The 15,014-nt window shown below is 40.5% G+C and overlaps 1 protein-coding gene across 2 annotated transcripts in view; it reads right to left on the bottom strand.

Annotated features, from left to right (window-relative positions):
- The window catches only part of jade2 (jade family PHD finger 2), a 185,294-nt gene that overhangs the window by 37,084 nt on the left and 133,196 nt on the right, over nucleotides 1–15,014 (bottom strand). For both annotated transcript variants that reach the window (XM_071461493.1, XM_071461492.1), the window contains exon 11: nucleotides 1,620–1,737. In XM_071461493.1, the coding sequence (XP_071317594.1) occupies nucleotides 1,620–1,737 (118 nt within the window). The remainder of the gene's footprint in view (nucleotides 1–1,619; nucleotides 1,738–15,014) is intronic.

Raw genomic sequence — 15,014 nt, 5'->3', positions numbered from 1 at the left:
ATTAATATAGTGAAGACGACACCCACCCCCAGCATTACTGTGGTGGCAGAGAGTAACTGAACGCATTTACACTGACAGTCAAAGTAGAGATGTTTGGGTTAATGGCAGTCGGCAGCCCCTCCCCCTGACAACTGAAGCCAGACTGTATAAACATGGAAGATATCCAGTGTTAAAGTATTAGTCTGAAACTGGTTATGACACAGGAAAAACTAACATGAAAGAACTGCTTCTCTGTGACATCCACAGTGTATATGTAGAGGTCCAGTGCAGAGTAGTAAACCCAGCAGGTATTACTTGTTACTTTGAATCATCGTATTCCATGATTAATTGCATTTTAATCAGACAAAATGTATCATTTAATAAAAATGGAAATGCATGATCGGATTAAGGTGGAATCTCAGGCCAAGAAACACATTACCAAGCTAGCAAAGGTCAACCAACCATTGCTTGGTCTTGTCCCTAGTTGGTCCAGTGTTGGCAAGTTGCACAGAAAATGACTGAAACATGAGTATTTAACAATAACAGAGATTTAGTAAAGTAAAATTGCTTTTATGGAGCAGAGGCTTGTGGCTTATTCTTTCTGTTTTCCCATAGTCTCAATTTGTTGTGTTGATAGGGATGAGCGATGTGCAAAAAGTTATTATCTTAACATATATTGTGATTGGGGGTAATAGTTGTATTTTCTGTAATTTTTGAATTTTTCACTGAAAAAAAACAAACAAATATATATATGTATATAAAAATTATTATGATGTGATTTTTGCTGGGGTTTGTACCAAAAAGGTATGTTCCCACAATGCTTCATTTATAATGATATGTTGAGACACATTTTAGCTTCTTCAAAAATTGCAGCTCCTGTGATTTGGATATTGCACTTGGCCATATTGCAAATTTAATAACTCAGCCTACCTCTGTCAACCTCTGCACTTCTGCCTACATCCAGGACTCCTCTACAACCAAACCTTACCTGAGATCCTCAGATTGAGGGGAGTTCCCAGGCTCTGGAACAGTCTACTGAAGAAGCATCAAACACCAGAATTTTAAATTTCCTGGTTTCTTACCTCTGTTTTGTCTCTGCGTTGTATAGTTGTTTCAAGATTAAATATTAAATGCTATAAACATACTCCACTTAACCTGATATACCACTAAGATTACAAACCTCATTTTGATCTGCGCAACACAGCAGCACCAACTCAACCAGCTAACTTCCTCCCTTCTGATCTCCATCACTGAGCAGCTGCATGAAATCCATCGAGGTCAGTGATCCATGTAGAGTGGATGGGAAATCGAGCTCCATTTATGTGGATGGTGTGTGTCACAATATCTGGCTGGACTATTATTTCAGTGTTCTTTGCTGTGCAGGTGTCAAGTGTGGCCTACTGTGTAAAAATGATGACAGGCCATTTCTAAAACTGTCCACCCACCACACTCAGCCAACAAGGGTTTGGATATAACCGTTATACACTTGAGATTTCCAAATTGTTCTTTTTTTTTTGTTAGTGGACAGTGTGTGTGTCACAGCCTTGGCTACAGTGCTGGAGTGGGTGAAAGGTAACAGTTTTTTGGTGTCTGGGATTACAAATACAACCACAGACACACTCATGCCTTCTCTCTCCTACCTCCAGCCATGTCCTCTTCTAGTAGTTGTATCTGCAGGTGGAAGATCTTCTCCTGGAGGTCACACAGAGTGTGTTTCATTTTCTCCCTCCGTGTCACCATGTAACACAGGTTACGCACCTGAAACACAAGACATGACAGTTAGAAATGACAGGGAAGAGGCGTGGCACAGGCGCCATGTTTCATCTTCTCCCACCTCATCCCGATTTAGTGCAGGGACAAACATAAACCTGACAGAGAGGAAAACTGAGGCATAAACATTATGACCGGCTGACATGTAGACACAAATACACACACACGCACACACACACACATTTTGTCTAGTTAAGTAGCCATGTGTCAAATATCATCAGAACAAATAACACACACCTCTAGCTCTTCCATGGTGAAGGAATTTCCCCTGCTGTGATTTAGGACAGCAGCGTGGTATGCAGCGTATGCGATATCTGTCTGGACAGTGTACCCGGTCCACAGCTGAGCCTGCTGCTGTCCGCACCTTGTCTAATCATTGTGTTCACCTGTTTCCTTAGTATGTGCACACTCTGTTAGTGTGTTCTGGTTTTTGACTTTTGAAAATGAAATCTGCTCTCTCGTGTGAGTATCACAGAAGAGTTCGAGCTAGTTTGTGTGCTGTTGTGTTTGACGGTCGCCTGGAGACTTGTTCAGTCCTGGCGTTAACATGCGTCTCAGGTGATCCGATCACAAGTGATCCCTGCTGTATACGCAAAGAAACATGCAGGGTGTGCCTTGTTGTTTTTCAGCCAGTCCAACTATGACAGACGGGAACACTGTCAATGTAAAAAGAAAGAAAGAGAGATAGGCAAGGAGGAGCTGTGAATCAATGCACGGCTCTACAGTGATATAACTTAACCATTAGCCATTTGAAATTGTTAGATAGACTTGTGTTGTGTTTTTTGGCCGATAAAATACATTTCCTGAGATGTTTCACAAATCATATTAAAACCTCATGTAAAAAAGTGAATATAGCACTGTTGTGGTGGTTACTTTCCATCCTAGTCTGTGGCGCAATATTTCAATTTTGCCATTTTTGCAACAGCTCTAAACACAAGCAAGCACACACTCTGCAGCTTTATGGAGCTTTTTAGCTTCTTTTAGTCCATTGTTTTGGTTTTACAGCACATGAAAGCTATGGTCATATTAATCGTCCGTTCAACTAACTTGCACTAGGTCTCGAGACAGGAAGTGATGATCTGATAAGGATAATAAATAAATATTGATCAAAGTGATCACAAACTGTAAACGGTCTGTAAAAGCAACACTACAGTGTGTAGTCTGGTGGTGAAGGGTACTAAACACGCAAGATTTACGGCCTCCCTATTTGCAAACAGCATAGCAGTGTTTCTGTTCCTTGATTGTGCACAGCTGCACAGTGCAAGTTGAACACAGGTTAACACTGGACTATGAGTCTGCCACAGCTGGTTGGAGATTGCACTGAAGCAGGAAAGGCATGCTTGGATTTGTGTGGGCTACGACAGCACTGAATGAGAAACCAAGCAAATATTTGTAAGATGTAAGGGTAAAACAACCGGATCTTTACTGTGCGGTTCAGTCTCAGTGCTCTCATCAACCCTGATATAGCATGATTTTAGTTACCATCACACCATAACATGATTTTAGTGAAAATTCGGTTGAACAAAGTAGAACATTTAACAGGTAAAGCACAAGATTTTTTTTTTATTAGAAGTTGGAGGAGATTTGACAGGTGGCAAGAAAGATGAGGGATGGTAATGTTATTCTCCATCCACTGGATGTTTAAATAAGCAAGGACTAACACAACAGGGAAAAGGTGATAAAAACTAATATGTCAGAGGTGGTTGTTTTTCATGCTTTAGAGTTTGCTATATCTGACTCAGTACAACTGACTGAATCAGTATTTAGACCTACTAAAAATACATCTCATATCACGTCCCAAGTGACTAAAGCCAGATGCAAAGTTTGGAAAATCTTACGGTTAAAATCGTCAACACAGCAAAATACAATATCAGGTTTATGTGCATCGAGTAATGAGACAATCAGAGGTAAGAGTCCAGAGGTGACTTCCTGTTTCCTGCCAATAAACTGGATCGCACAGTTGTCTTCCGCTCAGCCCTCCTGCCCCTCCATACTACCAAATTATCATCATATGGCCCTATAAGCAGTATATATGTGTAGATAGAGAGTATAGAGCTATGGGACGAATGAATATGTGGGTGTGCATGTTTATGTCAAGCACATATGGATGTTCAAAGACATGCTGTGGCTTGTCTTTGTGTGTGCGTTTCTGTTTTTAATTGGCGACATATGAAAGAAGACAAAAAGAGAGGGAAGCAAGTAAAGAGGCTGAATATTAGACTGCAACAGAAAAACAGAATTAGATAAATCGAGAGAGACAGTTAGGAAGAGAGACAGTGCAGAGGACCGGGTAAACAAGATTCAAAGGTAAAGAAACACAGAGCTGGAGTGCAATCCCCTGGCAGCTGCAGTTGGTGTTAAATGTTAACAAAATTATTTTATCTACAGATAAAACAATTATGGAGAGTAGATGCCCATGTTGGCTTAGAGTATGGCAGAAAAATCCTTCCATGGTGGAGTAAGTGAAAGAGGGAGCAAGAGACAGAGAGAGAGAGGGAGAGACAGAGAGAGAGAGAGAGAGAGTCCAAAATTCACTCCCCATTCATTTCAATGCAGAATGAGGAATTATTATATACACTATTTGCAAAGAAAAATAATACAAGAGGTAGAAGGGATGCTCTTTCTCATATCATAACAAGTTTGTGCAGTAACTTATAGGTAAGGCCACACAGGAGGGCAAAAGTATTTCTAGCTATTCCAAAATGGCCACACGAGGAGGTGGGCCGAAAAGCTGGCTGTCACACAGAGGGCCAAGGTGTGATAATTGTTTGGATATGGGGATCCTGGGACATATTTTCAGACAATTTTTATTGGAAGGGATTCATAGTGTTGTAGTAAAAGCGCCAGAAGAAGTCAGAAAGTTACAGAAATTGTTGGATGCTGATCTGATGCTCACTGATGTTTCATCATTAGGGAGTATAACCTGAGCTGATATAACTTCAGCAACTTCCTCTCAGTTTGGTTTCATGGTGCAGTCTATACTGCATATACTGTAAATTGTGTGTTGTGAAGATTTCCAGTGTGTGGATATACTGCACATCATATACAACACATAGCCATGACAACAAAGTAACTGGAGAGAGAGAGTGAGGTAGGGAGAGAAACTAATTGGGTCCAAGCCAGAGCACTTGAATCCCAAACTAACAAGCCAGGAACTGGATCTTTGCCAGCTGGATTTCTCTCACGACGGTAAATCAGTAATCATGTGTCTCGAACCGTGTGTGTGTGTGTTTGTGTGTGTGCACGCCATGGTGCTAATGTGACAGGACAGACTGTTTGTGTGCCTGTGCGTGTGTGTTTGCGTATGTGTGTATGTAGAAGGACAAATATTCAGGTATTTAAGAGGCAGAACAAACAAAGAAACATAAGCACATATACCAGGAAAACATTACACAGATGGGAACACAACATGAAACCACATCATAGGCTGGAACAACCTGTAATCCAAAGTGTGCATGTGTGTGTGTGTGTGTGTCAGCAAGTGTGAGATAAAGAGACAGGAAGAGAGCAATGTCTGTATGAGTCTGTATTCATGAGAAAGAAACAGATATGGTTTATCTGTTTACTTAAACAGTATGTGTGTATAGGTGTGTGTTTTTTTTTTCTTGGGGGGGGGGGGGGGGTATGTGTGTGTCTGTAGTTGGGGTCCTGAATGCTGACTGTTTATCTGTTGGTCTTGATGGATTCGTCAGCCCGGCCTATCTGACCCATTCCATCCCTGTTAGAGGGCTGCAGATAAAAATAGCTGCTCAACTGGGACACAATGTGCAGAGCCTGGCTTTGATTAGGACACTCTGTGTGTGTGTGTGTGTGTGTGTGTGTGTGTGTGTGTGTGTGTGTGTACAGTTTTGAAAAACAACTACCTCTGCCTGGACACATGACAGGGGACTGGAGAGCAGGATGGGAGGTAAGGAGGGAGGAGAGCGATGAGAAAGGAGTGGAATTACAAGTAAAATAACAGCTTAGTTGAACCTATTTTTATTTATTTTCTCTTTTTTTCTCTGACCCACCCTTTACCTACACATTTCATCAACTATCTCTCTCTCTGCCCTCCAAACTCTGGATATGAGAGCCAACTGTCTCAAGTAGCTGAGCAGCAATGCAGCCTTTTCTCCTTTTCTCATTTCAGCTGACTGAAAATGAACCAAACCAATGTAACATGGAGATGAACCATGAATATTTAAATGTCATGAAGTCTGCTCGCTAGTGGAATTTTACTTTTATATTTCAACAAATGTACGAGAAAATGTATAAATTAATTACACACCTCTGGTCAATAAGAATGTTTGACTTGACTTTTAATGACTTTATGTAACTTCTGGGTGCTGCATTTTCCACCCCAGTTTCTTGGTGTTAAAAATTACATCAAGTATTTTTACTTTGTTTGCTTTGCTGCAAACAAATTTTGTGAAAGGTCATTATTATAGACATATTCAACTGTATCGTTTATCTTTGTTGTTTCTTTTTTCAAAACTGCTCTACATTTTCAAATGTAACATTCATGCTAATCAAATTTTTTACGGAGAATTATGCAAAAGGTTTCAGGGGAAGCTGAGCTGAGATGGAATGACCTGAAGTGAATTTGTGTTTGGTTTGGCACAAACAGCCTCTGACCTTTTCTCACTCTGTCTCCTCTGTCTGTCACAGCCTCCTGCCCTTTACCCACTCTCTCCTTTGTCATTCTTTCCTCCACAGTTTAATCCTCCATCCTCCCGCCTGTACTCAAACCTCTAATCTCGTCCACACATCTGTACTTCAGTCCAGCTTCTTATTCCTCTTTAACTCAGTCTGTCTTTCTTTTCCCCATCTCTGTCTGAGTCTATTCATTCATCCAGAGCAGCTATCGTCTCTGAATCAGCAAACACAGCACTGCTCCATTTTTATCTGTCCCATTTAGACACATTAACCAGCAGACACAAATCTGAGACTGTGTGCTGGGTTACATTCGTTTGACATTACTTGGCACCAAAGGCGCTAAAGGTAAAGGCTATTCTGATGGATAGGTCGGCAAAGATCACCAAGCCGCACTAACATTTCGACAAAAACATTTGAAAGCCTCAATTACATACGGTATCTCTCTGATGGAGAACCAGTGAAACCAAAGCAAAACAACAGCTTTGCATCAAGATGGAGGAGCGGATGAGATTTCATTGTTTTCCCTATGATACTTTTACAAACTGTCCCCACAGCATGTCTCTTTATCAATGTTTTTACAAGTCTGGAAATCAGGAATGACCATTTGTCTTTGGATATCTTCACTAGCCTGAGGTGAAACACTAACTTGCTGATGCACTGAGCATGTCAGGAAATGACCATGCTGACAATTTCCTCAATGATATCAGGAAAACAGCAATGCTGGTATCAGAGAAGAACAATCACACGCTCAAAGAAACCATTTAAATTTAAAACATATCTCCTCTTTTACATTTCAAATGTCTTTCATTTGTGACCAGTCATGTAAGAAGTTTGTTAGTTCCATCTGTAGTACCACCTGCTTATGACAAAGTCAGTATGGCATATTGGTGGATATTGGATATTGATTGATCTGTGCGATATGAATTAACCTTGGCAGGTAAACTTTTTGGCAGGTGCACCAGATGAGTTTATTTAAAGCACAGGTTGGAGTTGGAAGTAATAAAGTAAAATTATCAAAATGAATCCTTGAATGTAATGTGCAACATTTAATATACAACTGGAAGGGTACAGACCTGCACTAAGGCCAATGTCAAACAACATTCACCAAAGTCAAATTCAGATCTGCCCCAAAATTCAGTGGGTTCTTCCCCGGCTCTTGCCACATCCCTCCAACAAGTTCAATGCAATTCGGTGTAATCCTACTGACAAATAAACAGACACAAGTGAAAACGTAACCTCCTCGACCGAGCTAATAATAACTGATAAAATGAATCGATTGAGTTTCATAGAGAATAAAAGAAACCAAGAAGCAGCAAAAAAGATGCGTTCCTCCTTTTCTCCCTTGATCCATCTATCTGCTGGTTCTGGTACCGGTTCATCCATCCTCCCCGCTCCCTTAATCCCTCAACAACTGAACCCAGCTCCTTTCTTTCGCATCTATCCATGACTCGACATGCTGGAGATAATCAGCATTACAAGTGCATTAACTGCCCTGAGCAAAGCCAGCGCCTCTCATACGGCACTGTCTATATCTCTCGCTATCTCGCTAACCTTCACACAGTGAGGGTCTCTCAGCCTCCCTCTCTCTCTCTCTCTGTCAGTGTGTATTATCACCACCTCTCTCTGCTCTCATCATGTCTCTCCTGTCCTGACAATTAATGCACACAGACACATAAATGATCATACACAGGCCATATGTGCACATGTGAGTTCACGATCACTTACAGTCTGTTTCTCTCTCTCTCTCTCTCCCCCACACACACACACACACACACACGCACGCATGCATGCAAAGGGCATGGTGCCCTCCTGCCAGACACCTGTTGATGTAATTAGTGGTTGATGACAGCCAGGGCTCTGCTGACCGCTGGTGTGTGTGTGTGTGTGTGTGTGTGTGTGTGTGTACTGTAAGTCACAGTGATACAGAGAGGTAGAAACTGGGTACTTTTCCTTCTAAATATTGCACAAATTTTAAGCATGTTTTCCAAAGGTCAGCAACAGAAATGATCTCCTGAAGCCCGACTGATACTGGATACATTTAAAGGCATATTTGACTATTTTTCTAAATTCTAGCTGCTCTTTTTCACACCAGACATCCCTACTTGTCATGAGAGGAAAAGCACAGGTGCTACTAATAACATTTTATTAGTTTTATTCAAGTATCCCAGTAAACCTTGACAGTGAGCCTGTGTGAACAGCATGAGGACCCTGAAATTGAAGCAGAATTCAGCCATCATTCACTTTATAATTTAAACCTGTGGTTTTCCTGCTGTGATGTGTCAAACCTCCTTTAGTAAAAGAATGAAAGCTGAATATAAAATACAAGAGAAGCTTGAATTAAGAAAAAAATTAAATCAATTTTACATTAACATCAACAACAGCATATAGAAATATAATTGCTGTGTGACACCGATACTGTATCTGTTACGAAGTACCAGTGGCTCATAATACTGATCCTGATACCATAAATCTGATATGTGAAGGGGTTTTTACTGCTGCTTGCCACCTAATATGACATTTATGTTTCTTTGATATATCTATTTATTTCCCCTGTCCACTCATACAATATGGTGTTTTCCATATCCTAACCATATGTCAATGCTGTTTTTACACAAAACAAAACAGCAAAAAGTCTTTGCATGTTCTGCTTTTAAAATGTCTTCTCTTCCACCTCAGCCAACAATTAAAACTTTTCTTTTTAGCTTTTGATATTATAACTGAGGTTATTTAATCACAGTTTCTAAATATGCATAACAACAGGTGGATGGAAAATATAATTAATGAGTGTCTATTTCAAGTGTGTAGGTGAATTGTGTAGGTACAATTGTAGCAGGTCAGTCAACTACAGTGTTTGTGTGTTGGTCTGAGAAAGAGTGTGTGCGTGTCTGTGTTTGTGCTTCCCCAGGCGGAAAGGCAGGAGCTGCGTCAGAACTAATTCCCAAACTGATCTCTGAGATAGAGATAAAAACCCAGTGGGACCATAGAGGGAATGTGTGTGTGTGTGTGTCTGGAGAAATCAGGAACATGTGTCTGTGTCATGTATGTGTTTTTCTGGGAAACAGAGACAAATAAAAGAAAGTGTGTGTGTGTATGTTTGTCAAAGTGTCTGTGACTGTTTCGGAAAATGGATTTCATGGTATTGATGTAAGTGATATGCGACATGTGGTAAATTACTGTGAAGACATACTAACAGAGGTTGGGTGCTAAGAAGAGACACAGTAAAGATGATAAGACAAAAAAATTGAAAAAAAATTGGTACAAGGATGACAACACAGCCTGTTCATTTCACCAGTGAGTTATACGACTCAGTCAGAGAAGAAAAGAGTTAAAAAAAAGCTCAGAAATAAAGGAGATGACAGCCTTTCCTTTCTTTTCTTCTCCAACTAACTTCCAGCTCAGATCTATATTGACCTGACCCTCTCAGTTCCCAGCATATTGACTACAGACCTGTGCTGCTTACTAATGAGCACCATTGACTGTTCATTGGCCCTGAAATACACAGACAAAACTGTGAGGAGGCAGCCCGCTAAAGATCAGGATTATTGATCTTTAATTGCCCCAGTATCACCCAAAACCCAATATGGAGAGCCTGGGTTAATTACTAACAAGACAATCCCAACTGGAATAATTAAACTGGAGTGTGCACTTAAATGCAGAGAGCTTATTATAAAAGGCCGTAGGTACAAGTCCAAACAGTCAATTGATTTGTTACTGTGTTGCTCACGTATGTTTATTAGTTACATAGCTGGGATTATTGGGGTGATTTACACCTGACTATGTAGCTGTTCACATCTGCATCAATAATTATGGACACAACCATAAGGTAATGTACCAAAGTAATGTCACTGTTCATACTACGATGATAAGAAAGTCAACAGATCTTGAAAACTTGCCGAACAAAAGACATCTAGACGTAAAAGATTCAAACCTGTGTTGAAAGGTTAAAGCTAAAGGTTAAAGACGCCTTAAACAATAATTTTTTATAAACAATGGATGATGTGAATGTGAATGGAGCTGCTTGTATAGTGATGAACCCACAGATATGGAGCATTAGCAGCTTAAGAGCCACCTATTTCCCTCAGGTGTTGGTGGATACCACAAATAGAGCTACAAGGGGAGTGAACACTGGACACTGGGCATCACTGGCATTCATTTGGAGTCCTGATATTTCAGGTTTAAAGGTTGAGATTCCAACATGTAGTTAGGACCTGCTTCATACAGATAGATAGTCATTTAAAGGCTTTGAAACAACAGTTGAAGTAAATTAGATTAGACAAAAGCAGGCCCTTGATATATTGATGTCTTTTGACCTGCAAATCACCAAATAAATGCTTCCTGTGATCCAGAGTCCAATACAGCATGAAACCTTTTCATTACACCAAATCAACCCTAGGCATTTTGAATTATATTTGATTTTGACTGGTTGGTAAACATGTGTCCACAAGACATTGCATGATGTCACACAAAACCATGATACTAGTAATTAACTGAAGAGAAGTGTGTACTACACCTTATAAAAGGTTCTCCTTCACAGTCTACACTCAAAAATATAACACCCCAGTGACATGCAACACATCATAAATTTTTTTCATGATGCTACAGGGACAGTTAGACAACTCCCACACCTAGAAACCTCATCTGTCACAACATTACAAATTTATGAGTGACAATAAAAACCTGTCTGAGGGACATAAATTTGGTGAATCTACTGCTGCTGCCTCAAAGCCAAAAAATAAAGTTTAGCTCATGGTTGTCAAATATCTCAACCATAAGGGATGTTAAAAGACACGGTATTCAAATAATGAGTGATGGGTGGACAAACAAACAGGTCAGTCTTGTACTGATGCCACACAGACTTTGGGACTATTGACTACTGACAATCTGCTTCAGCAGTTTATTGTTAATATGATACAAAGTGAGCCAATTAAACACCAACAAGAAACTGACTCATCTGTTTGACAGTGGCTAGTTTCTAGAGTCAAACTTACACTGCTGATTATTAAAATATGTGGTGATATTTTCAAAAGTAAAGTTCTCCATTAGCTTTACAAAATCAAAGCTAAAGGGAACACTACTACTTGTAATTATATTACAATATCAGTAAATTTAAAAGAAGAATCATTCATCCTGTTTCTCCATTCAAACAAAGAGAAGAGCCTGAGATGACCATTTTGGTGCCGAGGAAGAAAAGTGAAATCACATCCTGGAATAGCTTTTGCAAAAAAAAACAATAAAATAAATCAAAACCTCAGTAAAGTTATGGCCTCAGGCCTAAGTTTTAACATCCACAACAAGGCCACCATGAAGGCATCGTTCCGCATTCTGGAAAATCTGCTTATTTGCTTTTTTTTCAAGAGTTGGACGAGAACCCGTCTCATGTCTATAGGCTAAATATGAAGCTCCAGCCAGCAGCCGGGATCCATAAAGACTGGCAACAGGGGAAACATCTAGCCTGGCTCTGTCAGACAGTCATAAAATCCACCTTCCAGCACCTCTGAAGCTCATTAATTAACACATTATATCTTGTTTGTTTATTCTGCACAAAAATCTGAGCGTAACAACAGGTCGTGGTTTCATATGGACTTATGTGGTAGATTATTTCTTCAAGTGTATTTCGCCAAAATGCTTAACTATTCTCTTATGATATAGTGGCCACTAGAGGGTTGATATCTACCAAGACCTTGAAAATGCTTTTGTTTTAGTGGCCTGGATTAAGATGATATTAAACAGCTATGAGAGAGCTGCAGCTGATTCACATCACAGCACCGAACCAGAACACAATACCTCAGCTCTCAAATTGCTGCTTTGGCTACTTGTGTATCAAATGATTGAGTTTAAAATACTATTACTTGTTTTTGAAGCACAAAATGGTTGAGGGCCAAAATACATCTCGGATCTGCTACTGTGTTACGGACCCTCCAGACCTCTCAGGTCCTCTGGGACTGGATTGGAGAAAACAAAACATGGTGGACCACCCTTTAGCTTAATGCAGCACATACAGCGGAATAATACGAGGCTATGTCTCCTCCAACTGTAGAGTCTAGACTTCTGTCAGCTGCTTTCCTTTTGCTTTTTATCAACCATGAGGCACATGATTACTCTGATGTACTGCCATTTTACTGTAATTCAATTTTTTTCAGTGTCTTGTCTCATGCCATATGTAAAGCTCTTTGAAACATCTTCATGTTTGAAAGGTGCTATCCAGATAAACTCGGCTTGACTTGCTTTGCCTTGCCAAAGTCTCTTTAAGTCCGTGCAACATAAACAGACTGTATAAAACACTGTGGGCTGAAATAGTAGCTGCCATAAAAGCAGATCTTGGCAGCAGGAACACACATATCTGTGTTGTGAATCGTAAAGACCTTAAGATGTTATCAGCCACCTGGAGGATAAAGTAGCTCAATGTGAATTTGTTACCTTCCCTCTGTAGTGCCCTTCAGAGGACCCTAAAACAGTCGGTGACTTGATTTCACCCACTGAAGCTGCCAGTGCAATAACACTATTCACAGTGGGGAACGTTGGCCAGTGTGCATTATCTTGGTTCTTTAACTACTGGTCACGACCCAAAATGGATTGTAAGCATGTAAGGCCAGTGGATACCCACAAGATAATATAAGTAATATCTGGATTCAATAAGCCTGAATGTAAGGGCCTTATTAAATTTCTATTGCACTACATTGTCTGGAAGGAAATGCAGTCATTACCCAGTTACTCTTGTGTTTATTTCAGTCCTGGCTGTTCTGCTGTTTTTTAATTATTAAATGTGTTCACTATAACTATAGCAGCTGTTTTCCAATACTTGAGAAGAGAATGTAGAATTACATTTCCTTATAGACAACAAATTACATGGCACAGTGAAGGTCATTGTTGAGTCTTTTGTGCCTTTTTCAGTTTTCAAGCTGAAAGTAAGGGTTCCAGTTTCAGAGGACAGGTTTCCACAGTGTTTAGTATACAGCATGTCTATACAGAGAGAGCATGTCAGTGTTGGAACAGGATTTGGACGGCTTCACCTATTCCCCAGCATAAAAACAGCTGTACACCTGGGAAATGTCACTGAAAGCAACAGATTTAAGCCACAGTGACTTGTAGCTTACCACCAGCCTGGATAATGTCATTGTGATGCTTCGACTTCAACTCTAAGCTGAGACCTAAAATAGGTTGTGGGTCTATTACTTATGATCTTATGATTTCCCCCAGCACCAGCGCCAGCAGGAGTAGCTTTTACTGGACCTGCAGCTAAAGGTGAGAATGAATTTGGATCCTGAGTTGATAAAAGTTTAAAAGCAGAAGATAGATAACTCATGAATAGTATATGAGAGAGTCTACATACTGTAGGCAGAGACAGATCAACTGGAAACCAGGTAGACATTTAGAGAGACAGGCAGACAGTGAAACAAGAATAAACCAAGAACAGAAAAAAGAAGAGAATGACATGCTGTGGCTTGTTCATTGAGATCCTCAGCCAGTCGGAAAAGAGAAACAGTTAACCAAATTACAAGACATACAGAGGGATGAGAGAAGAAAGGATTAAGGGCATTTAAAAAATAAAAGGAGGAGGGAAAGCAAGGACAGAAGGGAGGGCTGAAGGATGAAAGGATGAGGGAAGGAAGGACCATAGGATTGATAGGAAAGAAGAAAGGACAGAAGGAGCTAACAAAGGAAGAGGAGAAGGAAGGAAAGAGGAGAAAGTGGGTCAGACAAGCAGACAGCAGAGGCTGCTGCAGCTGGATTCTGCAGACTGAAGCTTTGTGAAATCCTCCCTGATGTACAGCATACACAGCCGCCAGACACACAGACACACACACACGCACGCACGCACACACACACACACACACACACACACACACAAGCTACAATCAAACACACACTCCAAAGTCAATCACTTCCAAACCCCTTCCACACACACATACACAAACTACATGATTTATTAGCTCCTGCTAGTCAAGTCTCTGACATTGTAGCCACTCCCACCTGGGATCTATGGCAACATCACTCATCCAATCAGAGCTCAGATGTACAGCTTTTGGCTGTGTGTGTGTGTTTGTGTGTGTTTTTCTCACATGTATCTAAATAGACTTGTGGGTCTTACTCTGTGTGTGTTTTTCATATGACTTTCCTTCTCTATGCATGTATGAATACTCTCTCTCACTTTTCACGTTTTTTTTTTTTCCTTTCTGTGCATGTTCATATTTATACACGTATAAGATTACATGTTTTTGTCCAGGGGTACATGCACACTGTAACACACACTGATGTACCTGCTGGAGGAGTATGGGGAGGGAGTCAGGATCTCTGCCAAAGCAATAAACTCTAAATAAACCTTGTGACAACACTCTGCTCCTCTCTCTCCTTTCATTCCTCTACAATCACGTACTCCTCTTTTCTTTTTCCATGTGCACCACTCTTTTCCCTTCCTGCTTCCTTTTTCTTTTCTTGTCATTCTCAAATCTACATCCACCCTCTCTTTGCTCTCCTGTCTCCTCCTCCTCCTCCTCCCTCTTTGCAGGCACTCCTATACTCCCCCTTTCCATCCTCTCTTTTTCTTTACTTTTTGAACCGCCTCCCCACCTCCTCTGTCCTCCTTTCCCCTCCAACAGCTCCTCTGTCTTTCTCCTGTCTTTTATCTCCAT

The sequence above is a fragment of the Trachinotus anak genome, unplaced genomic scaffold, assembly GCF_046630095.1.
Source record: "Trachinotus anak isolate AG129_WGS33_773 ecotype Australia unplaced genomic scaffold, CSIRO_AGI_Tana_v1 ptg000024l, whole genome shotgun sequence".
Classification (NCBI taxonomy): Eukaryota; Metazoa; Chordata; class Actinopteri; order Carangiformes; family Carangidae; genus Trachinotus; species Trachinotus anak.
The sequence above is the reverse complement of the archived record's forward strand: the minus strand, read 5'-3'. Positions and strand labels throughout refer to the sequence as shown.